This window comes from Scomber scombrus, chromosome 2 (assembly GCF_963691925.1).
Source record: "Scomber scombrus chromosome 2, fScoSco1.1, whole genome shotgun sequence".
NCBI classification, from domain to species: domain Eukaryota; kingdom Metazoa; phylum Chordata; class Actinopteri; order Scombriformes; family Scombridae; genus Scomber; species Scomber scombrus.
In genome coordinates, this window is record NC_084971.1 from 2,090,782 (window position 1) to 2,118,174 (window position 27,393).

General features: G+C 38.2%; 1 protein-coding gene across 1 annotated transcript in view; it reads right to left on the bottom strand.

Annotated features, from left to right (window-relative positions):
- vegfc (vascular endothelial growth factor c) overlaps window positions 1–27,393 on the bottom strand; it is a 75,738-nt gene that overhangs the window by 12,382 nt on the left and 35,963 nt on the right. The window contains exons 4-5 of the mRNA XM_062433074.1: window positions 17,493–17,632; window positions 9,217–9,362 (exon numbers count right to left, since the gene is read on the bottom strand). Of these exons, the coding sequence (XP_062289058.1) occupies window positions 9,217–9,362; window positions 17,493–17,632 (286 nt within the window). The remainder of the gene's footprint in view (window positions 1–9,216; window positions 9,363–17,492; window positions 17,633–27,393) is intronic.

Genomic DNA, 27,393 nt, shown 5'->3' on the forward strand with positions numbered 1-27,393 from the left:
ATTTCAGCTGAATGCCATATAGTATTTCTGGTATAGCATACTTTTACTCCTCTCATGTGTTTTTTCTCAACTGTGACCTCATGTTCATAGTGGCTGTCTGAACATTTCAACAAAACATACATCTCAATACAACATCCAGCCATGCATGTTCATGGGAATGTCAAAACAAAGGGGGTTCTCAATTGATTTTATATGTCAAAGCTGATTTACTAGTCATGGGGAATACTACTCAGGCTTGGAAACAGTTGTATAATGTCTTCTGTGGCACTGGAGGGAATTTTGCAAAGTCTGAGAAAATGACTCAAGTGACATTACATGTGTATATCTGCTTCGGCTTACTACATTTTATTATTATTATTCTTATCATCTTTTAATATATATATTTTTATTTTCTACTTTTTTTACTTTAAAGCCTGCATTACAAAGAAGTGTGTGTGTGTGTGTGTGTGTGTGTGAAGTTTGTAAGACATGATATTTACCATTCAAAAACAGCTACAGAGTTGCACTATTGGAAGTGTAGTGATCTGGTGTTTCCAGCCTCTGCTACATGCAGATCTTTCAACTTTAGGTGTGATAAAACAGGCAGGCGTGAAAAACGCCTTAACTTCTCCCCCAGGAAAGAATCAGGGCCTACAGGTGGATGCTGGGGTGGAGGTGGTATCAAACAGTATATGAATGGCAGCAGCAGCAGTAGCAGCAAATGGCAGAAAGCAAACGAGCTGTGTGGCAGCAGGTATGCAACAAAGTAGAGCAGAGCATTGACTGCTCAGATACGCTGCCATGATTATGAGGGTGCGTTATTGAAGGAAGGAGTACGGCATGTGAGTGGGGAGGCAGCTCCAGTTGGGTGCCTGAAGTAGCTTGCAGTAGCTTCACAAAAATGAATTGAAACGCTGGGTTAAAAACATTGAGCTCTTGTATCTCACATGATAAATTCAGTACAAAGTGCATTTCTACAGAACTAACAGAGTCGCATCATAGTATCCACTTTTGGGTTTAACAGAAATACAGTTTTCATGTATTTATCATTACCAATAAATTCTACTTTGTTGTTTTTTCATTCAGTGTTGATGTACTGTCAATGAAATTCAACACTTCTTTAGGTGTTTCACACTAAAAGTCAACCAGGAAACAGAGAAGCTAAATGAAGATTAAGGTTAATACTTTTAATGTGTAACACCTGTGCTGAAGTGTTGAGCTTCAGTGACAGCAGCTTCATCTTAAAAGCTGGAAATCATCAGTGAATGAAAACCGTGTTTCTGTTAGAAAGAGAAGACCAGAGCAGATGAAGTGACTCTGTTATTGGTGGAAGCTGTGGAAATATACATTTTGCCGATTTAATCACGATAAACACGTTAACACAGAGGAAGTATTGAGCTAGAAAATTATATTATTTTTTTCCCGTCTCAGAATAAATTGGTTCTCTGTGTAGTTGAGGCCAATATTTGAGACTTTACAGTAATCTACAGATTCTGTAATGACAACCTTCAGATATTTAGTTTTATCATGATTTTTGACTATGGAGGTCTCACAACAGCTCGTACTATGTGTACCTCACCATCTGCTTTTCTGAAGGCATTTCCCAACACTGTGAATGTTGCTTTATAACTTGCTGAGAAAATAACTTATTGTCCCTACATGAACACATGACCCACTGCCTTTTATGGACGGCCAGTCGGCGGTCAACTTTTTAGTTTCTGACAATATTCCCGACTGTCTCCGTTCGCTTTTTGGCTGAACTTGGCTTTTTCTGTAAAATGTCATGCGTGTGTAATCCATTACAAGACCTCACATATTGTTTTATAAGGACGAGATCATCCATCTTCATCTGTCCCTCCTTATTCAAACAACGTGCTGTCATGCCCACTTTTTCTCTCAGGGTTATTTCTAGTCTTTTCAGACATATCAGCACATACTTTGGGGAGCTCTGCCACGCAGAATTATTTGTGTAATATTTCCTAATAGTAAGGTCTGTTCTATTGGACTATTGCCATGGTTTGTCAGACTTACTTGCCAAATTTCTGTTTTATATCCCAATCTTTGAGGGGTGACTTTAGGGTCTCTCTCCATCATGAGAAATGTCTGCAGAGGTCTGCTGCTCCTCACAGTTCAGATTAAATATGATGTTGCATGTTCAGACGGATTTCGGTGGAGTCAGTTCACACATCAATTAAGTTGATATGCAGATTAAGATATCTGTCCTCGATTAAGACATACTATGTGTCCAGTGCACAGCACCGTCCAACTCACACAATTCACAAATGTGCACAATTTATACAAAAAAAAAGCACAATGAAAGGATGAGATAAGAGCGTGATGATAGGAAAGGGCCGTAAAAGTTAAGGTGAATAGATGAACGTATACATTAACCTTCAACTTCAATAACAGGAGTAATTTTTAAAATTTAAGTCCAGGTTTTTCTTTTGAAAGCTTGACTGAATCTTAACTTATTTTAGCTATTTAACCTTTACCTTCTGCAGCTTGGCTACAGCCAGATAATATAGGCGGAATGCCAGAAAAAAAGATATATGCAAACTTCAGTCTGGCCAAGCTCTCCGGTGTCCATATGACACTAACATCAATAGCATGCACTCCCATTTCAACTGGCTAAAAGTTGAAGATAGGCTAATCTCTTTCTACATGGAAAGTCTTACAATCCAAAATTCACTCATATGAGTACAATCAACTAAAATACCATCTATAATCATTTACATTTGCCACCAGACAGACAAACAATAACTTCTTAAATGCACAGTAGTATATAGATCGATGAAAACTTGGAATTTTTTAACAGTTACTGACTAAATTAACGCAGAAATCAATGTTTAAAAAGCAGAAGACACACCTAGGAACAACATATTTGAAGGATGCTATGCATATGTGTAGGTTTCACTCATATATATTAATGTTATTCTCTAATATATGTCTAATGTGTGCCAATTGTTGTGGTGGTTACTAGTAAGTTTTTTCTGTGTTTTAAGGCACAGCTCGTGGGGATCCTAACAAATAAACACATAAACCTTATTTATCATATCTCCACTTCCTGTGATTGGAACATAATCCTTTGACCATAGAGAGTTCATTACAGCCACCATAAGGAAAAATGGAAGGCTGAACTTAATCACAGTGATGCTTTGAGATTGCTTCAGATGCTTTGACAATCATAATGCTAGCATGTTGATGTTTAGCATGATATCAGTTTTACCATCCTAGTTTAGCATGTTAGCATTCTAGTTAGACATAGGCATTAGGCTTTCGGTGTTTCCTCTAGGATTTTTTTCAGCAGTGGGGGCAGGCTCTCCGGGGATCCGTGGCGGTGTAAACAAATGACATTTGACTGTAGATTTTACTTTTACACATTTATTAAGTGGTCCACTGTATGTAAAAATGTTAATCTAATGTAATGAAAAATAAATGAATAAAATAAAATAAATAAAACAATAGAAATGAAATAAATAAAAGTAAAAACAATAAATAATCATTTGTCTTTGGGGCCTTGGAATCAGTGGCACAGTTTGCACCCTGCCTCAGAACACTGAATCTTTCTTTGTTTTTTAAAGAAGAGCTGTAAGGCTCTGTTGTAAGGAAACGCTGCCAGAGGTGGCCCGCTGATGCTCAGCATCATACATGCTGCAAGGTGGTCGCCCTGCAAGCTGTTTCTCAAGTCAGTCTTCACCTACAAATAAAAACAAAAATAAGATTGTTTCTCTCAATTTACTACACCCTCATTTTAAAATTGTTTCTAGTTTTTTTCCTTTGATATATTATTAAAAGTCTTACCTTAGTCATTGTTGAAAAATCCCTCTCACAGTTCACACTCGGTTTTTGGGCCACGGTTTCGGTTCGGTTTTGGTACGTGTTTTGTGCGTAAAGAGAACAACTTTTTTTTTGGAGGTGATGGAGAAAAGGTGCAAAGAGATGAAATTGGTAGAGAATCTGGCACTCCTGCATTCTAAGCCTAGCATACACTGTAAAAAATGTCCATAGAATCAACACTGAAATGCTGTAAAATGATTAATAAAAATAACATTATTTGTAGATTTTGAGGGAAATTTACGGAAAAATTCAGTTAAACAACTTATATTGTGGCATGAAATGTCTTATAATCTTATAATATCTTATATCTTATATATCTTATAATGAGGCTTTTGCAGTTAAATAATGTTGTTTGTTTGGTTGTAAATGAACCTGTGAGTGTGAATGTATGTCTCTACTCTCTGTGATGGACGGGTGACCTGTCCAGGGTGTGCTCCACCTCTCACCCAATGACAGCTGGGATTGACTCCAGCCCCCCTGTGACCCTCTACAGAGGATAAGCAGTATGGGTTTTTTATGTAAATTGGTTTAATAACATAATGGTCATGCTAATTCAGCAGAAAAAATCCAATGTTGAATTTATTGGATTAAAATGTAAGTTTATACAATTTTTAACTGTTTTTTTTCTCCGTAAAAACAACAGGATTTTTTTTACAGTGTACATTACATCATAATGATGAAAATAGAGGGAAGGCTCATTTTCAAGACATGAAACAATGATACTTCACGTACTAAATTTTTACATTTTGAGATGAAAAGCCGAAGTATGGGCGATTTAAGATCGTAGTTATGGTTAAAATAATAGCTACTAATTATGGAAGCTGACTGTTGGTAGGAAACTACAGAGTCCTGTGTCAAAGTCTGATGTTTTGTTGACCTGTCCAACCGGCCTGACCTTCTCCCTCTGGGATCTCTTTGGCTCTATAACAATTTCACACTGCTGCCTTCAAAGAGCTTTGTCACATGAACATTGATATTGGGAATTTGCCGAGGTGTCCGATACTGTGGCTTTTCTTTGGAAGCCAGTATCAACTAAACATGTGAGGTTTGTCCTGACTTTGGCGTTAGATGGAAGATGAAGGTTTCGTTTATTCTCTGGGGAAACATGCATGTAAATTTAATAGCAGTCAGTGAATTCAATGTTGACATTTCTTGTCTATAAGTTTTAAAATTTAGGTTGATTCTTGACTGTGGATCTCAAAGCTCCACTAGCTGTTTTATCCCATCGCTCCATCCCAAGGGAAAGATCATGAGTTGCAGTTGAAAGCTCTGGAAAAGCCGAATAAGTGAAGCTTGAGTTTATTCAGTCATTTATTTATTTTGCCAAATTAGGCTTAATCCTCTAGGTACTATGAATATACACAACACATTTCATGAAAATCCAGCCACTATGTTTTTCAGAGTGTGTTTCTGTTTGTGTGTGTATGTGTGTATTTGTATGTGTGAGTAGCTGTGGAATTTGCTACTCTAGGGTCTCTGCATTCCTCTGCTTCTCATTTGTTTACACTGTTTACACTCCAAAGAGCGTTATCATAACCAAACACACACACACACACACACAAACACGCATACACACACACACACATACACACACAAACATACAGACTCAAACACACTCATAAATACTCTTCAGTGAACACATGAACATTCTCCTGTCACACACAAACACTAACATAGAGAAAGATGGCTCTACTAACACAGTGAGTGTTTGTGTCAGTGTTTGGTATGTGTGTGTGCTCACTGCGGGCCTTGGCGACATGTCATGATGAAGTAACAAGCTGTGTTGCCTGTCCCCCCCCCCCCCCCCCCACTCCCCCCTCCCCCCTCCCTCCCTTTTTTTTTGCACTGTACAATTTGTCAATCCAGGCTGTATTAAATTCTACATATTAAGTGGGAGAGCTACACAAATGGAGCATAGTGTTAGTTCAGACAGATCACTGAAGTGTCTCTTGTTTCAGCTGATTGGCCTCAGCTGTTTTCAATATGCTTCACAATCACGCATCCACAGCTGTGTGGCTGGCTGATAATACCCAATCACATTCATGTAGGTGTACATCCAAGACATTTTAACCTGACACCGTCACAGTTCACTCAGCTGATGACGTTCATGCCAACACAGTTTGCTGATGCTGCAACTCCCTCCACCACCCAATGACGTTTTTTGTGACCATGTGGTTTAGTCAGATTTAAAGAGGTTAAAATGTGAAAATAAACGTATGAATAACTTGCACACATTCTTTTTTTGTGGACCCAGCATTACATTTCTGCTTTTAATCCATTTAGAGAGAATATATTAGAGGATTATGGCAAAAATGTCTAGCCCTAACCCAAATAATTCAACTTACTTAAAAACCATATCAACTAATTTAGCATGATCTTACATTATAACTTTTTATATTAAATAAAGGCAACGGAATACAATTTTATATAATATTAATAATAAATCAGGAACCAAGTAATTATTAGTATAAGTCCACTTAAATACACTGTAGGTGGATCAAATATTGAATATTTATCATTTATTTTGTCATTTCAAATGACATAAAACCAACAAAAATACAAAATGTACATTTTAACAAACCTGATGCTGCTTTTAAAATTAGTTTTAACATATTTTTGAATTGCTCATTTTGTTAACCCTTATTTGTCACTGACCCATAAGTAGTTGCTATAAATGGTCATTCCTTTATATAAGTGTCTCTGATTAAAGTCACACATTCGTTGGTATTAGAAAGTGACCAGACAATTACCATTTGAGACTTCTGGTCAGAGCAGTGTGTATAATTGTCATTGTACAGCAGAAGTACGGCTGGACGATACTACAATATACAAAAAAAGCCTATTTTTTGTCTAAAAGTAAATCATTTTGAGTCACAACAGTCCCATAAACTGTGACATGCTTAGTAACACTATATGTGCACCTGCTGCAGACTATGGGTCTTTTGTGACTCCGGGCGACTCTCTGGCTCATATTGAATTTAAAGGTTTTTACAATTGATTACATGCATGTTTCAATAATGAGTCCACATCTTCAAAACTCCTCATACAGTGAACCAACAGGCTCCTGGAAACAGCAGTTCAGTTTACACAAGACAATTAACTCTGTAAATCAGAACACGCTGAGATAAAACCACTAACAACAGGGAATGATGATCTTCTCTGTGGCAACTAGTAAATCACTATTGTGAAATGCAACAATAAAGGCTTCAACGGTCTTTACTTCTGATAGTTTGGCTTGTTTTTCGGTGCGGAGTTGGTTGTATGTATTTCAGTGTGATTATGATTTGACAAATTGCAGTCCAAATGAATACATGTTGCCCATAATTGCTGTTGTGCTGACTGTGTGAAGAGTTTTGAAGATGCATACTCAGTATTGAACCATGCACGTAACTATTGTCAAAAATGTTCTGCTCTGTCTGTGCTGAAACCGATTATTATGCTGGATACCTACGATCTGCTTAGTAGACGCATATGGTATTGACAGTCAATAGCTGTGTGGGATAACCTGTATTTATGCATGAGGATGACCACCTTCCAGGTTGAGCAAGAATAATAAAAGATGTGTCTTGTGAATCAGGATTTTTTTTTTTTTTGGGCCAGCCCTAAGCGGAAGTACTGCGTACTGGGAATTTAATCCATGATTTTTGAGGTGGTGTATTGAATTAATGTTGTCTGTCAATAACAATGCAGAGAAATGTGTGATTGCAAACCAACAAAACAAAACAATAGCTACGATGTGAAGTATTGCCAGTCATTTGGGTTTGGGTTTCTTTCTTCATTTGCTTTGTTGTTGTTGGGGATCTTTTGTTGTATTTTTCAGATTCTTTTGCACTTCTGAGTTTGGTATTTACAGTAATTGGACAAATGTTTTACAGGCAGGGATTCTATGTGGTGTGGCTTTGCTGCTTTTTTATTGGCTCTTTTAAAAAATAAGATAATAAAACAAAAGCAAACATTGGAGAAATTTGAAATGATATGGCATTCCACCAAACTAGAAGAATCTCGCTTAGTCGGGCAAGATAGTCTTAAAATATATAAGAAGGCCCTCTGTAACACCAGAGCTGTCTACTACTCATCACTAATAGAGGAGAATAAAAATAATCCAAGGTTTCTTTTCAGCACTTTGGCTAAACTGACAAAGAGTCATAACACTACTGATCCATGTATTCCTATAACTCTCAGTAGTGATGACTTCATGAGCTTCTTTAATTATAAAACTCTAAGTATTAGAGACAAAATTCATCACCTCCTGCCCTCAACAGGCACTGCTTTATCCTCAAACACAGAAACCTTTGAAACAGCTGGAAAACCTGATAAATATTTAGACTGATTTTCTCCAATCGACCTTCCTGGACAAGCTTTAATGATTACAACCCCATCCCAACCAGGCTACTTAAGGAAGTCTTTCCCTCAGTTAGCACCTCTTTACTAGATATGATCAATCTTCCCTACTTTAAAGCACTGTGGTAGTACAACAGTATGGTAGTACTGTATACCAAAGTGAATTAAAGTAGGTGGAATTAAACCCCTTCTTATTTGGATTTTAGCCAACAACAGACCTATATCTAACCTTCCCTTTCTCTCTATGATCCTTGAGAAAGTAGCTACCAATCACGTGTTTCTACATATACCATAGTTGATTCAAGGATTTTCAGTCTGGATTTAGAGTGCATCATAGCACAGAGACAGCACTGCTGAAAGTTACAGATGACCTCCTCATTGCATTAGACAAAGGGCTTCTCTCTGTACTTGACACCATTGACCATCATATCCTATTACAGAGATTGGAGAATTAATTGGCATTAAGGGAACTGCATTAAGCTGCTTTAAGTCCTACTTGTCAGATCGAGTTCCGTTTGTACAAGTAAATGGACTGTACTTATATAGAGCTTTTCTAGTCTTGTGACCACTCAAAGCTCTTTTACACTACATGTCACATTCACACATTCACACACATTCATACACTGATGACAGAAGCTACCACACAGGGTGCTAACCTGCTCATCAGGAGGGAGACTAACATTCACACACACATTCATACACCATTGGCACAGCCATTGGGATCAATCTAGGGTTAAGTTTATTGCCCAAGGACACATTGCCACGTGGAATGGAGGAGCCGGGAATAGACCCACTGATGTTCCGATTAGTGGAACTAGTGGTTTTAAGGACACACACAAATAAAAACACTGCTCTGTTTGTCTTGAATATAAAGGGTAATGTCCCTGCTTTTAAACCTACAGTATACTATCAGCAGCTGTAATTCCCCCTCTTTTTTCTTTTTTTTCCTGGGCAACGGCAGGAAAAATAAACAAACACACTTTCCTCAACAATGTTTTTTCTAAAAATATCCAGAGATTCAACATAAACCTATTTGTGTGGAAATGTGCTGAAACTCACCAAGGTGCTGTTGGGAGGGTCTCGGAAGGGGCAGTGGTGGTGGAGGGGGGCTGTTGTGGTGCAAATTGGCAGCAATGCCGACACACCTACACAGCCTGCTGCTCCAAGCTTGACCAGGAGGACACGTCCTATTGGCTACCGGACACCTTTAATGGAGAGAGACGGAAAGAGAGATTTAAATAGACACATGAGACTCTGGAATAGTTAAAAGACCCAGACTGGCAGACCTGAGGGGGCTGTTTGGAAGGTGGAAGGAGTTAAATTTTTATGTACAATAATTAAATAATATTGGAGATTACAAAATAAATACTGTCACATATGAACAGTATGTAAGGGGTTAAATCAAAATCAGATCTAACAGAAATTATTATTGTGACTTCCTGTACATTCTTAGAAGGCTGCAGTATGGCTGGATCTACCATACATGCAATCTGGGCAAGTGCCCAGTGGCCCCTGAGCAGGAAGGGGTCTCTTGATGTGGATGATCATGGTCACACTGTCAGAAACCTAGTATGTCCAAAACAAAATATGGAGTTACAACTTTTCCACCTGACAGCAGCGTTATCAAATCAGAATAGAATAAATAGTTTGAGGGACATGAGCTTCAGTCCCCAGGGGCCCCTGGGGACACTAATACAACCTTGCACTACACTATGTGACATTTTACTGTTGACTTAGCAATTTCACGTACATTTTCATTATTATTAATACTATTATCAGTAATTCCTTTCAGTTTGATCACATTAAACTCACAACCTGCACATTATCACATGTTAGACTGCCGAATTAAGACGAGACAAACCCAACAAGTGGGCAGAGAAAGAATTATGGAGGTATGCTCACGTTGTTCTGTGTCTGTAGAATGTGCAAATGGGACACTGTTTGTGGACGCTGGATTTGCTGATACTATCTTTTAATATCTGTGACAATTCTCATCTCATTTGAAATATTCATTTTTACATTATCCTGTTTACAGCCAAGTCCAAATAATAGCAATAAAACTGGTGTCAACCCAGCCTAAGAACTCATCATCTCTGTCTATCTGATCTTCAAGAGTTGGCTTGGACTGAAACACAGCAATTGGTTGAAGAAATGGGATTCCTTAGATGTTAGATGTGAGTGTCTGACTGTGTGTGTCTGCCCATGATAAGCTAGCTGAAGGATCATAGACAAACAAACACCTTGATCAAAGGAGGATTTCTTGGGTCGGCTTCAATCAACTAGGAGGGAGAGGGAAGTGTAAGGATTATCTTTGCCTGGATGTCTCTGAAGTTAGAAAATTTAATTTAATCACTGGAACTTCTGCAGCCTCTCATCACTGTATTTGGAATCAGAAATGCTTACATACAGAACAGTAGCAGGCCTTCTAATCCATATTATCCAGCTTTAGAAATGTATACCCTTACTGAATATTATACAACAGAACCAAATGAGCAAATTATGATTCCACTGTCTCTCCTCAGTTGAACCAACAGCAAGAACAGCTTCCTCTCGAAGTGACTGTTCTGCAGTAATATGTAACATCTTGCTTTTTGTATTTTTAAAATCCAATAATGTTTTTTTAAGACATGTAATTTGCAATAGTCACACACAGGATTATACATTCCTGAAAGTTACCACAGCAGCAACTATTTGATCTTTCATCAAGATGTTGTAAACAATAGAAATACGGAATTCTTGTTACAAAGTAATCCACCAGGAATGTGAGCTTCTTGCCAGATGACATCACACTGAGTTGCAGCAAAAGCCTGGTTCCATTTTTTTTTGCCAGGCCTTTGTTGGCACACCCACGGTGCTAGTTTTTATGACCTGACTCTTTGTTAAATGTGAACCACCCTAAACTCTGAATAGGCAAAAGAGCAAAATACTTCCTGGTTTGCTGAGGATGTGTTCCCAATCCAATGGATTTAAGTAGTTTTCATAGATTTCATCAAATCTTCCCCAGTCATTACTGTATTTCATCCCCAGAACACCTGCTTTAGCAAGTATTACTAGATGCAAGAGAAAGTTCATCATTAGTAAAGCATTAAAATAAGCCCTGGTGCCATGGCAACATCATACTATCAACAAACCAACATAATAAATAACTATATCATCTATATATATATATATCACATCACTAGTTAGATATATCATAATGCAACCCTTACATACTGTGCAGGGTCTAATTTGACCCATTTTTACATTTGAAAGAAGAAAAAAAATGTTTCTTTTAGCCAGAAGTTTGATGACGTTTTGTCACGTGACCCAGAATATACAAAAAAAAAAATTGAAAAAGGTTTTTGTGCAGCTGATACACATTTTTTTGGAGTGTTTGACTCAAATTAATTTAAAGAAAGAAAAAAAAACATTCAAAAATAGCATGATTGTAAATATTTTTTCTCCATCGACTAACCCTAACCCTAACCCTAACCCATAAATACACTCCCCCTACTCTCTGAAAGCTTCATTAAGGATTAATGAGCAATCTATTACTGACTTATGAGGTATTCAAGTCTATGAAACCCTTAAATGCCCAAATATGACATTACACATTCAAGGTGTAAATAATAAGCAATTACATACTGGGATGATAATCTGCAGTGTTTAGTGCTAATTCGCAATTGCTAGCATGCTAACACGCTAAAATGAGATGGTGAACATGGCAAACATTATCTGCTTAACATCATGTTGGCATTGTTACAGCATAAACAGCACGTGAACAATGTCATTGTGAACATGTTAGTATGCTAACTTAAGCATTTAGCTAATAATATAACCATGTGCCTTTAAATAGTTTCAGTTGTTTACAAACAAGCTTTCTTGCTATTTGCTGTATTTGCACCTTTTTATATTGCATATTGCATTTTATTGTTCTTATAGATTATCAATGTTTTATTTATGTCTTAAATTGTTTTTTTTAATTATCTTAAATGTTTTTATGCCTCAGGGAGTTCTATCTAAATTGTGGTATATTGTTGTCTGACTCTCAATATAATGACGATAAAGCTACTACCTACTCTATGTACTCTGTCATTTCATTTAGTTCATCCCACATTTATCGCAAGCTTTCAACATTACTGACCACAAACTTTACTTCATCTTAAATTGTTTTACTTGCCTAAACTGTAGCTGCCAGCTGTAGATACATGCATTGTATGAGTAATCATTAGAAAACTGTTGAAAGTGAACATTCAAAAATGTTGTCAATAAAGAGACAGACCTACAGATTCAACAAGATCCTAACATGTTCATGACACTTAAAAGGTAAAGTGATCAAATATGGTTTAGAGTAGTTCAGTTGATTGGGAGACTGAAGGAAAGCAGATCGTAGTCAAATAAACATCTCCATCAAAGACAGGGCCTCTAGGGTCAACTTCAGATAGGTGGAGGGGAGTCAATGATATCTTTCTGTGTCTACAGCAGCTCTGCTGTTTGCTATGTTAAGACCACATGACCTTGGTATTTGTTTTCTCTAGTTAAATTGTTCCTGTTTTCCTTTCCCCGTGCCTCCTTAATCATTTTTTCACCCTTTACGATCCTTTCAGTAAGTCTTTTTCCTTGTTTTTTTCCTCACTGGCTTCTTCCTCCTTTCAGTGACACTAGAGTGAATGCTACGGTTTTGTTGTATTTTCAATAACGGACAAATCCCAAATCGAATCTGTACAAGATTGCTACATTCCAGTTTGCACTTTTCATGAGTGGCTATTAATGACTCACACTAGGACAAGCATGAAGCATGGAAATCTGATTAGCTGCTACACACAGACACACACACACACACACACACATAAGAAAAAAGACAGATTATGATCATCCACATACTTGCTACATGTCTCTGGCCACTGTAGTCATGTTCCACAGGAAATGAACTGGCTGACAGTAACCAGCTGCTGTGTCACTGTGAATGTGAAAAGTTCTCCACTGAATCATGATGACTCCAAGAAATGAACGGTCCCCAGTGGAAGATTCTTTAACTAACATGTTATTCCTATGAACTTTTTACTCGTCGGGTTAACTGTTGAGCTCTGGAGCAAAGTACGGTAGAGCAATAACATCTAGGACAGAAACAGGTGCAGTCATATATTCAGATTATCAGTTTATCCATATTATCTAAGCCACTTCTGGGTAGGTAAGATGGGTAGGTCTCATAAAATACATCTAAATTATTTATTTTAATGTCTTAATTATTTTAACATTGTATCTTGTAGCTTTTACATCACTAAACATCTCCTATCACACAATATCATGTCCTATTTTACCTAAGACATGAAAATATAACATAGCAATAATGAAGTAAATGTATTTTATGTAAAGTGAAAATGAGCAGAACTTTATGGAAGTGTGGGGTTTATTGTATAACCATTAGAGCCATCAGTCTTCACTGCTACATCATAAAAAGAAAACCTCATAACTACTATCTTATTAAAACTATTAACTATTCATTTCACTAAAACACATGTCAATAGATACGGCTGAAATTTGACCCATAACAGCCTCAATGGACAAACATTTGTAACACTTATACAAAAGTATAACATTTTCAAATATTTTCATTTTTGTGCATTTTGGGACACTTTATGAAAAGTCATCAAATTTGACCTGAACAGTATGTAAGGGTTAAACTGTCTGTAGGATGCTTGTATTATGGGGTTAAATGAATACTGCAGACTCTAACACAGATTGCGACACTAGTGGTGATAATGAGTATTTCATTTCAGTTTACAGCCAGATGTGTCAGCAAGAAATACTTGGTGAACACTCTAAAATCAACTGCAGTAGGAATAAGACGCTCAACCTACATAAAACTCAAAAGACTGTTTTTGATTGCTGTTGCCCATTAATATCAACTTTAAAAATGATTTAGATGATCCATGTTTATCCAGATTATATCCATGTTACAGCCATGTTAAGGAAAACAAACTCCATCCTGAAATCTAATAGCTTGTTTGGATTTCCACAAACTGCCAAGAAAAATATGCTTACTCTGAAATGACTGTGCATGCATGCACGCGCACACACACACACACACACAGTAAATTATATAAAACACCACAATGTGAAAATAGTCTGGATACAATGCACATTTTTGTGTTTGCAGACAGACAAATTGTTTGAATTTGTGAGTCTGGCCATGAAAAGACACACAGTGTGGTTTCAATTAGAGCTGCAGTGGCATGGATACATAAACAGACATACACACTGATGTGGGGCTGAGAGGGAATAAAGGAAAATGAAATAAAAAGGATAAAAAGTGTTTTCGGGAAACGTAGTCTGGTGTGAAACTGGTCAACCTAATGTGAAACATACGTGTGCTTCATGCTTGTGTGTGTGTGTGTGTGTGTGTGTGTGTTCTGGATGATTTGTAGGTGTGAAAATCTCTACAGTAGGTTTCCTTTTCCAGCCATAATCGGACACGCTGTTTACTACCACTGCTGTGTACGTGTGCTTGTATATATTGTCAAATACCTACACATATTAACATTCATCTAACATCAGAGTACTTTCCATCTTCCTCTCACACACACACACATAACCCTCACTTCATAACATCAAGGCCTATTATACATCAATGAGGTGGAGTTTTTGAGTCACTTTCTGAAAGTCACTTCTCTCAGAAAGAGAGAAACTTTAAATATTCAGGGTGTAGAAAAGAATAGGATTAACAGACCATCAGTCATATTATAGATCATTATATAAAACATCCTAAAGATTACATTCCAATTATATGTCTTTCATACAGACACACACACTCACAAACACACACACAGTCTTCATCGATAAACTATCCATGTCTTTCCATGGTTTAGATTCATTGTGAAGTTCTATGGCAACTATAAAGTACACATTCCATATTAAACAGGTCATTACTCTATGGTATTGTACCCCATCCAGGCACACACACACACACACATGCACACACATCTACTTGGATTTCAACCACCCCTGGATCTGACCATTGTTCATCACATAGTCCACGTACCTTATTTAGACAAATGAACAGGTCTAGCAAAAAAGCCAAGCACATAAAACAGCTTCCTCTGATTCTGGGTATATGCTGTATGTGACTATATAGGCCATGAACACTGTTTTATTAAATAATGGTTACATTATGAGAGTCATTTACAAAAAAAGTTGTTCCTGGTTGCCTGCTGTTGCTATGCAACATTAGTAAACTGTTAATCTCCTGAGACCCAAGCTTTTGTTTGGTGTCCATTTTTATATATTTGGGATCAGTACAAAGACTAAGCATTGTCTTTGAACAGGAAGTCGTTTTTGAAAAAAGATAATGTCCTTATTTGTGGGACAATGAGTTTATTTTACTGTATAATACAATTCATTCACCAGTGTAATATCTATTTATTTCCTTACATTTACACCTTCCCTTTGCACCAATGATAATAAAGTCCCAACGTCCTCAAACGAGTACTTCCTGTTGCTTTTGCTAAAATTTGTCAAATTTGTCTCAAACAACAAACGTTATTAAAGCTGCAGTTGGTAACTTTGAGGAGAGAGAGGACTTAGCATCAAATTTGAAGAAGTTTCAGATCCCTCCCCATCCCTCTCCGCTGCACTCGTGCTCTTCCTCCAAAGTCCCTCCCCCAGAGGAGGCTGACGTGCGCGCGACGGCACGCGACCGTGTATGCTGTTGTTGGTAACGGAGGTATCGGTAGTTTTGTCCTCGCTGATGGTTGTTGCTGCGCCATTACTTTCTCTACGCTCCTGAAGCCGCTCTCCCGAGCTGAGGAGGAAGGGGGAGGGGCTGTGTGTGCGTGAGCAGTGATTGACAGCTGTCAGACACTCCATCAGACACCATCCTGGCTCTGATTGGTTATTTTTGTCCGGTCGCGGTGGATTTTGGCAATTTGCCAATTTGCAGTAGGAGCAATAGATGGGACTAAATGAGCCTGGGTTTTTTTTTTTTTTTACAGATTACTAGTTTCATGTAATGCTGTCTTTACATAGTGACAGTCTTAGCAAATATGACAACAAGTTACTTTTATAAGACTTACCAACTGCAGCTTTAAGGATGAATAAAGTTTCAATCATACAATTTGATCCTCGGTCACCAATAAGGATAAGATAGAGAGTTCTCACATTTGTGCCCACCTACATATAGAACTTATTTTGCATCAAGGCCCGCATCCAAAAGCTTTTACAGCATGGTGCTGCAGAGACAGTGGTAGTGTAGTGTAGTAGTATAGCTCTCATACCTGCTGTGTATCCAGTCAACATGTGATCAGTGTGATGATAATAGTAATGTAAACTTCTCTATTCTTAATCTGCTTTTACGTTTTCACCACATAGCTCACAATGAGATATGAAAGCTCTTCATGTCCCTTACATTTTCTGTAACTGAATGCTTACAAAAGAATCAGCTGAGCCATCAGCTGATGGACGCCAGATTTAAGAGCTGAGCTTGACTTTGGTCTCAGTAGGCGTGTATATATCAAAAGTATCTCTGAACAGGGTGCCTGATTTCATTCAGTTTTGGGAAATGACTGAACATGAGCATCCTTATGTTTTCAAAGAAAATAAATTAAATAAATCCTCATGGGAAGCCAACTGACATAGAGTGTTATGTAGAGGTCATAAATCCCAGCAACCTTCTTGTAGGTATGCAGGCAGGAACACACACATACACACGTCATGGTGCTGTGAAGTTAATCAAACAATCATCTGAAAAGCCTTTCCTAAAGTAACACCCCTGTATACACACAGCACAGGAAGCAACCTCTGCAACAATAGACTCAAACACTGTGTGTGTGTGTGTGTGTGTGTGTGTGTGTGTGTGTGTGTGTGTGTGTGTGTGTGTGTGTGTGTGTGTGTGTGTGTGTGTGTGTGTGTGTGTGTGTGTGTGTGTGCGTGCGTCCGGCCAATAAGAACACCTTAGCTGGAAAAAGGAAAAGGTTGTTCCTATCCTGAACACACATGCAGCAGCTCTGATGAGGTAGTGACCAGAGGGAGTAAGTAAGCTGTCACAAAACTGACAAAAGTGTCTGCAGGTTCGAGTGTGTGTTCGAGTGTGTGTGTGTATACATACACACACAAACACACACTCATATTATATAATATGAGCGTGTGTTTGTTTGGATAAGGGTTAGGGGTTAGCAATTTGGTTGTGATGGTTAAGGTTAAGGGTAAGGGGTTACGGAATGAATTATTACATTGGGTATCCTCACAAGGTGTAGGATATGAAGACAAACAGGTGTGTGTGTGTGTGTGTGTGTGTGTGTGTGTGTGTGTGTGTGTGTGTGTGTGTGTGTTTGAGACAGTGATGCTGTATAAGTGCTTACTCAGGCAGGGCTCTTCTGATGATGCTGTGAACTTGTTTGTAGACGTCGGGTTTGGACAGACAGCTGCACTGGGTGTGGTTAGCCACACTGATGGTCACCGGCTTGGTGCCTTGGGTAATCGGCACTGTAATCTCAAATAGCTGCAGAAACAGATAGAAAGAGATGAGTCAGACAGACACATTAGGGGTGTTCGTTTTCTGGTTCAACACACAAAATGTGAAGTTCCAAGATGAGCAGCATGCTTTCAAATGACCACAATGGAAGTTATAGAAAAACACTCTTCGATCTTCATACTTGAAACTTTTGGTGGATGCAAAGAATCAGACATTAATCTTTGCTCTGCATCTTACACTGAGTTGTGAGATTGCCTGAAGATGTAATTGTCAGTTGGAAAAAGAACATCATCCATACACAGGTGGACATAAGACGCCAAGTGTCTATAGGTTCAGCTAATGTTTACCATATCCTCCACTGACAAAAGTTGATGTTTTTTTCTAATGTAACATGAATAAATAGCCAAAACCAGATCAGTGTTTTGGTTTTGATTGACTGTTACTAATGCTATAATAAAAAGAAACATTTTAGAAGCTAATTTGACCTTACATGTATATTCAATGGGTCTTTGCTTCTGTCTAGTGGCACCCTAAAGGTTTTCAAGCGATTTCATATAAAAACAATTATAGAAGCTGCTCCTCCCTTTTCATTGGTTACATGACTGACAAACACTGGACTAGTTCAATGACCTTTTATATTCAGTGCAGGGAGAGATTATTCAGTGGTTGATTGTGTTTATTTTAAAATCATGTTCCAAGTAATGAACAACAGCATATCACATCTGGGTTAACAGCTGGCTCATCCAAGCCTCAGGTGACTTTGGCTTTGGCTAAAATTTTATCAGTTACTAACTTATTTTTTGTCTCCAGCAGCTGTTGGCAAAAATAATTTCCTAAATGTTCTCATCTAGCAGCTAGTTGCTAACTTTGTCTGCTTGGCAGGTACTGGAACTTGGATATCGAAGACTTAAATGTATATGGACTGTACTTCTATAGCACTTTTCTAGTCTTTATGACCACTCAAAGCACTTTTACACTACATCTCATTCACCCATTCACACACATTCATACACTGATGGCAGGAGCTACCATGCAGGGTGCAAACCTGCACATCAGGGGGAAGCTAACCATTCACACACCGTTGGCGCAGCAACGGGAGCAATTTGGGGTTAAGTATCTTGCCCAAGGACACATCGACATGTGGACTGGAGGAGCCAGGAATCGAACCGCCAATCTTCCAATTGGAGCACGACCGCTCTACCTCCCGAGCCACAGCCGCCCCAAGAAAGAAAAATGTAGAGTGGTATTGCACATAATAGTCATCAGGTGAAGAAAACTGCTCCACTGGGTGTCTATTGGACAATTAATAGGCCACTGCTTCTACCATTATAGCAGTGGTGGAGGAAGTCTTCCAGAGACTTTTAATGGTCTTTTTTATTGGGCTTTATAGTCCACTAATAATTTTAATACAGGCAAAGGTCTAAATTTGACCTTGTTCATACATCAGTCTTTAAACACACAGACCACTGCCTTAGGATGGATGGATTTCTATTTCAGTCATTATGGGTTGTCCATCACAAAAAGCCACTACTTTTAACAAGGGCCCTTCCTTCAAGGGCCCTTGAACAAGAACCCTTCATCTTGGATTTGAACCTGATGCTTTAATCACTGGGGAAAAAAGCACATTTTTAATGAGTACAGCATATCCAGGAACCCTCAGAACCATCAAGCACAAAAACACTAAAATGAAACAATGAGTAAGAATCTGAAGTATTACCACTTGAAGAACAAAGTGAGTAATAAGGAGTTGAGCTTCGGTTTTCACATGGCACTGATGAAGATGCTTACACAAGACTGTGTTGAATAGAACAGGAACCCTGAGAGACACTTCATTCTTTCAATCAGGGAGTTGAACAGCATGAATAGAAACTAATTAGTCTCAATGACTCCTATTCAAGACCCCTAAAAAGCTTAAACTGTCTCCCTCCCGCTCATCCTAATGAGGATATCATTAAAGCTGACCTCAGTCTTTTCGACCTGGAGTGCTCACCATGGTTACAGCACACACACACAAAGAAAGCGCTCGAGATCATGGTGACCGCCGCTGGGTTGAAAAGTTCACCTGAACACATTTCTTAAATTTGCGGTGTTGTTTGGGTTCTTAGAGCTTTGAAAATCTGTCATACTTACTGTAGGCTTACTGCCACTGACTGTTACCAAGAGTCTGGTGTTTAGAAAGACCTGCTTCCTCCAAAGAATGAAAACCCCAAGCACCATTCAAGGGTATTTTCAAAAAATACGAAATCTGTTCCGTAGCTGCTGCTCAACAACAGAACAAGGGCAATGAAAGGATAGAAAAGTGTTTGTAGAGATATCATAAAAACTTTATTGAACCATAGGGTTCACACGACAAATTATAATATCAAACAGAGATATAGAAAAGATTATGGGGTTGATTACTAAATCTACTGCAAGTTTTCATCATTGGCACTCCTTTACTTTGGTTGGGGCCATTTACTGATTCTGTCAACCATGATTTTTCGCAAAATCTAACCAAGTGGTTTTTGTGCCTAAACCTAACCAGGCTTTAACTACAGTGTTGTCACACCATAAAACATCATTATTTTTTAACGGTTTTGGAAAGCCAGAGCCCATTACTGAGTTATGACTGATAGAATGTGTAAATGTGACTGCAGGTTGTTTTAGCCGGTCTGAATTTTTAGACTTATGCTGTCATTTTTTATGAGCATGTGTTGGTCAGGAAGTCACCAGAACCATTAGGATTCAGCATCTGGGGACCATGAATATGAACTACAAGCGTCTTTGCCATCTGACCATTAGTTGCCAAGATATCTTGCTCTTGAGCACATTGTTGGAAGAGATGACTGACCGACTGACATCATGATCCATCCCCATCAACAGTACAGCAACAAAGAACATCACTAATATGAGAAATGTGGGGTATTAAAAGTAGCACAGCCAGACACATTAGACACAATATGGAGAAGTGAAAGAAGGAATGAAGCAGGGTGCCACAAGAACATCTGTAGAATTAAAGTCCATGACGGCACAGGTGTTGAACTTAAACCCTTATGCAAAGAACCACCAGACAGAAATAAATGCTTAAAGATACTTACAGTCAGTCCAACAGTAAATTATACAGTTTAGCACAACTTCTATAACCTGTTAAGTGTTGAAACCTCTCAACGCCTGCCAGCTGCTTTAAGACATTGCCAAAGCAAATCAGCACAGTGAAACTTTCAGGGTGTTGAAATTAACCGCAGGAACGCTTTTAAAAGAAAACAGCTACAGTTGACTCCTAACCTTTCCATGTGTCCATAATGAGACAAATTATTTTCAATCACATTCAGAAAGTCACTTGAATATAGACAAACTGTAAATTGCCTATCTACTCTGCGATAATTTCGATGATGTAGTATGTAGCCTATGTAAATCTTCAAACTCTGGCCAGTAGTCTGAGACTGAAGCCAAAAACAGCAGAACTAGCAAAGTGAAAGAATGTCTTGTGAAACCTCAAAAACACTGTGGCTCACCACCCAAAGCCTTGTTGCCACTGCCAGATGAAAGCCTTGGCCTCCATTTTTCTTCCCTCAACTGTTAGGTGACATGCTTCATCAAGGTTTTTGATTCTGTGCTCTAACAACTGTTCAGACACCATTGTCCAACTCTAAAATATGTATGGAGATGTAGATGTAGATCGATTTGGAGATGTTTGCTTTTCCAACAATAATGGTGTGTTCCAGGTGTCTGAGCAGGAAAAAAGCAGCAACACAAATGCATGGAAAAAGTCAAAGATTGTGTCAACATAAAGCTTATGCTGCGCTAACAGCTCTTAGCTTCTCAACTGCGCAATCACTCCAAATAGGCAGTATGTCTTATAAGGATCTAATACTATTGTTTATTCAATTTATTTTGTATGCCTTTCATACATTCATCTGCCTGTTCTGAACATCAGTTCCTATCAGCACTATGGGCCATCATACGTCAAACAGACCTTCTTCTTAGACAGAAGAGATAACAGCTTCAAAGTAGAAGTGAATACATTATCCATATCCATGAATAATGGAACCCAGATACAATGACTTAAGTATCCACAGCACTATTTTTTTATGGGAGCTGTAGTTTTTTGGATGCTCACAAAGTAAATAATGGTTGTCAAACTTTATCAAAATCATAAACATTTTAGCTACTAAAATGAATGCTGTAGTGGAGAGTGAACTCCAGGACTCACATTTTTATCTCAGAAAGCCAGATGAAAAAAATGTTGTATGAGAGATTGCAGAAACGTACTAAAATAAAATGACAGAAACATCCCCAACAATCATCCTCCACCTATGCTAACATGTTACTAAACACATTAGGATTCCCTTGGAGTTGTGCATGTGTTCAATTTATGAATGTAATATCCCCCGTCCTTTTACCTCCATCTTTGCCTTCACCAACTTCTGAGAACAATCTCTTTTTGTCTTTGTCACCTGTTTGTCTGTACATTACTTTACTTCCTTAACAAGCTAGTTACCTTTATCTGTCTGCCATTTGGTGCTCGAGTTGGGTGAAAATTATTTATGATTTTGGTAGTATGAGAGACCCATCTTAAATTATACAGAATCATGTCCTTCCAGAAAAATGCAGAGTTTTTTTGTAATAGTTGCACATAAGCCCCGCATATTTTTTGCGCTGAAATCTGCGATTTATGCGGCGAAAGTGCGGCATCTTTGAAAAAATGCGGCCCTCGCATAAATATGCGGACTTTGGCTGATTATGCGTTGAATTATGCAATTGCATAATCATGTTTTTTCTGGAGGGACTGATTAACGTCAACATTAATTAGTGATTAGCACTGTTGTCAGTATCTACTCCACTCCTGTTTCCGCACCATTGACGCATGTACACACAAACACTCATACACACACCTATTACACACAAAAATGTATTTGCACACAATGCACAACACACACACACACACGCACACACATCCTTGAAGTATTCTGTCTACAGTAGACTTCCTGCTCTGATTGAAATCAGCATTAACAGCTCATCTAACAAAAGAGCTATCAGCCCAGCTTCCCACTGCCAGTTCATTAAATTAACACTTATAGGAAATGAATAAACCAGCTGAGCTGAAACAATAAGCTATCACACACTGCATGAGCGAGTTCATTAACAGCAGCTGACAGAAATTACCCACTGTTTCAAGGAACGGCTCAGTGTGGACTGAGGTGAAATAATATATTGTAACACATGGTGCCCATGGTTAAACACAGACAGTAGCTTATTTAAAAATGCAACAGACATTATATATATAATATAACATTTTCATCAGGTGCAAAGTCCATGTTTTGCACTTTCACCTCATCCACCAAAGTCGAGATAGTGTCTATGCAGATCAGGCGGCACAGTGTAAGTAATCTTACCCTAAACTGAACCTAAACCCAATTCTAACCTTAACCTTAAAACCAAGTCTTAATTTCCCTTTGAAGTTGTGAGGACTAACCAAAATGTCCTCACAATACAGACATGTCCTCACAATGTTGGTCAACCAAAATTGGTTCACTCAAAGATAGAAAATCACACCGACACCACATGTAGGCAGCTATACTTGTAAGGATATTGCATTGATTTCCATTCATTGTGGACAACCTAATCTTAACCATAACCAATTCATGCATAATCCTAACCTTAACCTCAATTCATACCTTACCCAACTTTAACCAGGACCTAAGAAATTACTTTTTGCCTCATTAGGACCAGATTTTTATCCCCATGAGGACTTCTGCTCCATGCTAAGTTAATGTTTATACCAGAAATGGTCCCTAAGAGGTAACACAAATGTGTACACACACACACACACACACAAACAATATATTTTAATAATCAATAATATTTGTTCCCATTTTCACTTTGATATGCATTTTTTAGCAAGCTAAGTAGCAATTATCTACAAACATCCAACTCGTAATGCAATTAAGAGTGTGCTGGGTTAGATTAATGGGTGACTGTCACCAGAAATATCAATCACAGCTGAAAGGTTCAAATAAGATGTGCACTTTATTTATCTTTGATTGGAAGGATGTGCTGCAAATCATTTCACCAAGTGCAGTTGTTTAATGTGTCATCTTCTGCCACAGCACCTTGACCTTAGAGAACAGAACAGATTCACATACCTCATGTTTTATGAAAAGTTGAAGTGTTGTCTGGATCATCAATTACTGGCTACTTTCTCTTTATTATTCTCTTTTCCTAGTTTTTCTCACAGTTTCTAACTAGCTGTATCATTGTGCACATGTAAATTTACACCAAATATGTCTTAATTAAAACCAAGCTGTTTTTGATTCAACAGAAATATTGGCTGGACGGAGCACCCTGGTAGCTGAAATATATTACATATAAAAATATTGTAATATTTTACTGCAGAAGTACAGACATCACAGACATCAAAGTAATTGTGTGCATTATTATCTATTATGGGTGCTGTATTTATATGGAATTCTAGATCTTGACCATATGACTCATGGAGAGGAACAGTTTTCTCTTTATAGAAGCTGAGCCAATAAAGTTTAAGAGCTGGTGTCATTGGGACAGTAGGTTATATATAGCTATAATGTGTAACTATTCTGCATTAAAATGGCTAAAATCGAGTAGACCTATGTTATATATTGTGTTCAGTCGTGTACTTACATTGCCCCAAATGTTTCCAACAATTTTCAAACCTAGGGAATTAAGGAAGGAAATGGTCCATTTTATTTGGTCACCTATCAGTGATGTCATACTCTCTCTAACATAAAGTATACATGCACAAGGTCGTGATCATCTGGTGCCCTTGCATCAGTGTTGTGACTGTTTGCCACAATAGTAGATGATAATATGTCAGCGTTGTGGTTGTCTACCAGTACTCTATCGTAAATTGACTTTTATTTCATTTTAAGCCATACATTTTTTAATCTTGGTCATTTTTAAGTAAATCTTTTAACTGTGTAAAGGTGTTTAGTCAGCAGTTGTCTGGATCTTAAGTTGCCAGAGAAACAAGCTAAGCAAACGTTAGTGGCAGCTTGGCTCATATAGAGCTTCTCCTAGACGTTCTGTGTCCACTGAACAGCCTCAGAAAAACAGATTTTTATCATGAAACTGCTTTATTAACTGTTTTTTTACCACTTGTAATCCCTGTGTTCATTTGTTTTGGAGAGGAAGAGACCTCTGAGGATAATTCAGCCCCCAGAAAAATGCTCCTGAATGTCTGGACCATAAGTTATCAGAGAAACAAGCTGAGCAAACATTGGCAGCGACTCTGTTCACAGCCCTCCTTACGTCCTGCGTCTGCTGAACAATACCAGAGAAACACTGATTTTTAACGGGAAACTGTTTATTCAGTGTTTTTACCAGTTTTAATTCCCATGTTTGGTTGTTTTGGAGAGGAAGAGGCACTCACCATAATACATTGAACGATGGAACCCTGAAGTAATCCTAACGGGAAGAAGCTGACTGCAATGATGGCAATGATGGTTGTTTAGACAACAATTTCCATGATCCCATGTTAATTCATGACGTCATCGAGATCTGTCTTTTGTTATTGGATAGATTGCGAAACCCCTAGTGGCAGAAATTACATAGTGTGTGTTTAATGTGTCTTCTCTTCGTCTCATCGACACTTTGAATACATCTCTGACTCTGGAATGGAATCAGAAACAACCAGTGGTAATGATTTTGTACTTAGGGTTTGGGTTAGAAATCAAAGGAGTATTCTGTCTGTTGAGCATCAGTCCACAAACTATGTTCAGTGCAAGTGTATGCATTATCACACATGTTGCTTTATCCATCTGTTCTCTATATCTTCAACAGGCCCATAGCTGTGTTTGGAATGTTACCGAGGCATGTCCTCACTGTGTACAAGTGTTTTTCACTCAGCTGCTCATCCAGCTGCAGGAAGACGTCATGCTGGGTGATCTTCTTCTTCAGGAAATGTTTATAGCAAACATGTGCTCCGATATCTACAACATCCAAGATTTTGTGTAACACTGTTCCGGATGAAAAGCAAGTAGCAGCACTTACTGTACACCAAAGTAAACATTTGCATCTCATCCAAGACATCAACACTAAAATGCTGCTCGCATGCTTCAGCTGTTTTATATGAGACGTCATCAGCTTGTGTTGCAGCTTTCTGCTTCGAGTGACTTATAGTTTGCTGCTGAATCAAGATGCAAATGTCTGTGTATGTGCCCTAGGTGGCAGGTCTTTTAGCTACATGCTCATTGCTCCCAAAAGAGGACGATTTCTGTCTGTTGTTTTTTTTATGTGTACAGACGACAGACAGTTAATCAAAGCTAAAGTCAACCACTACCTCCCCAGCTGCTTATAAGCTGCTTATAAGCTGAAATTTATGTGGAAAATTCTTTTGCATGATTTAAGTTAAAATATCTCTTGGGAAAGCTTAGGTTTAGGTTAAATGGAATTTTTCAATGTACACTGTGTTTAAATGACTATAAATGTATGTTTTTACGAGGATTATGTTAAATGAAAATCCCTCTTTGGAAACGGCGTTTACATAGGAGTAAGATGATCTGGCTCAAAAGCATTTTGACTGGGAATCAACCCAACAACACTTTGAACGTACGGCCGCTCATAATGGTGTGCTGCCTGAGCAACACTGTGCTTCTGTCTTCAATGTGCACTTGCTAGTTTTTTCTGTTACTGGTGTTTCTTTCAGTAACCATGTGTGTCTGCTTGAAATGTGCTCAGAAAAAAAAAGACATCTCAACTATCACCATACGTCTTCCATTACATTTTAGTAGAAATCACTTAGTGGTTTGGAGCAGTTCCAAACATTACCACACATCCACCACATATTATTTCCTCTAACTATTTCTGGCCACTCTGGATGTCTCTATAATAGGCGGGCGGGATGAAATGTATAGGTGCTTTCATTGTTCATAATGGAAATACTGAAGAGAAAACATGTTCAGTGCATGAAAAGAGCTTTGCTTTCATCAGACCAATTTCTAATAATTGGTTTGGGCCAATCAGCGTCCTATGAGAATGATTGTGTGATCTTGTGATCTCTCAAGGTAAGATGGTGATGGACAGGTTTCATCCAATCAACTGCCAAGTATTGTTTTGAAAGTGCCCACCCTTTTCCAAACAGTTGCCAAGGACGACTTCTCAGATGGTTCTATGTAACAAATCATCAGATGCATCAGGTTAGCTCGAGGCTACAATTAATTACACCATAAATTATGAAAATGATGATTGAACAACAACAATAAAGCTACATACCAGCATTTGCATTGCTTAAAGCCTTAATACCATTCATCCTGTATTTCATTCTGCCCCTTTCATACAACAAGTGCGGTAAGTAAAATGCGCTAAATTAACTTGATTGATTTTACAGTGACACAAAAAGTCACTTTAAGCAGTGATTTATGATCACACACTGAACACACACACACACACACACACAGACACACACACACACACACACACACACACACACACAGTACTCCTCTGGTCAGACCACTTAACAGGCCAATTAAAGAGCAGACCACATGCTCCTTCTCTTTAACCACAGTTGTACTCTGGAGACCAGTAAACACACACACACTCACATTTCATTCCCTCTCACTGCAGTTTAACCTTAAATGTCTCACACACACACACACATACACAAACATATATATAATGTTTCCGAACCTTTCCTTTGATATGCATTTATTTTTTCTTATCAATCCAAGTAGCAATTACAAAAACCCAACTTTTAATCCCATTAAGAGTGCACTGGGTTAGAATAATGGATGATTGTCACCAGTAATATCTGTAACCTTAAATGTGTAAAACAC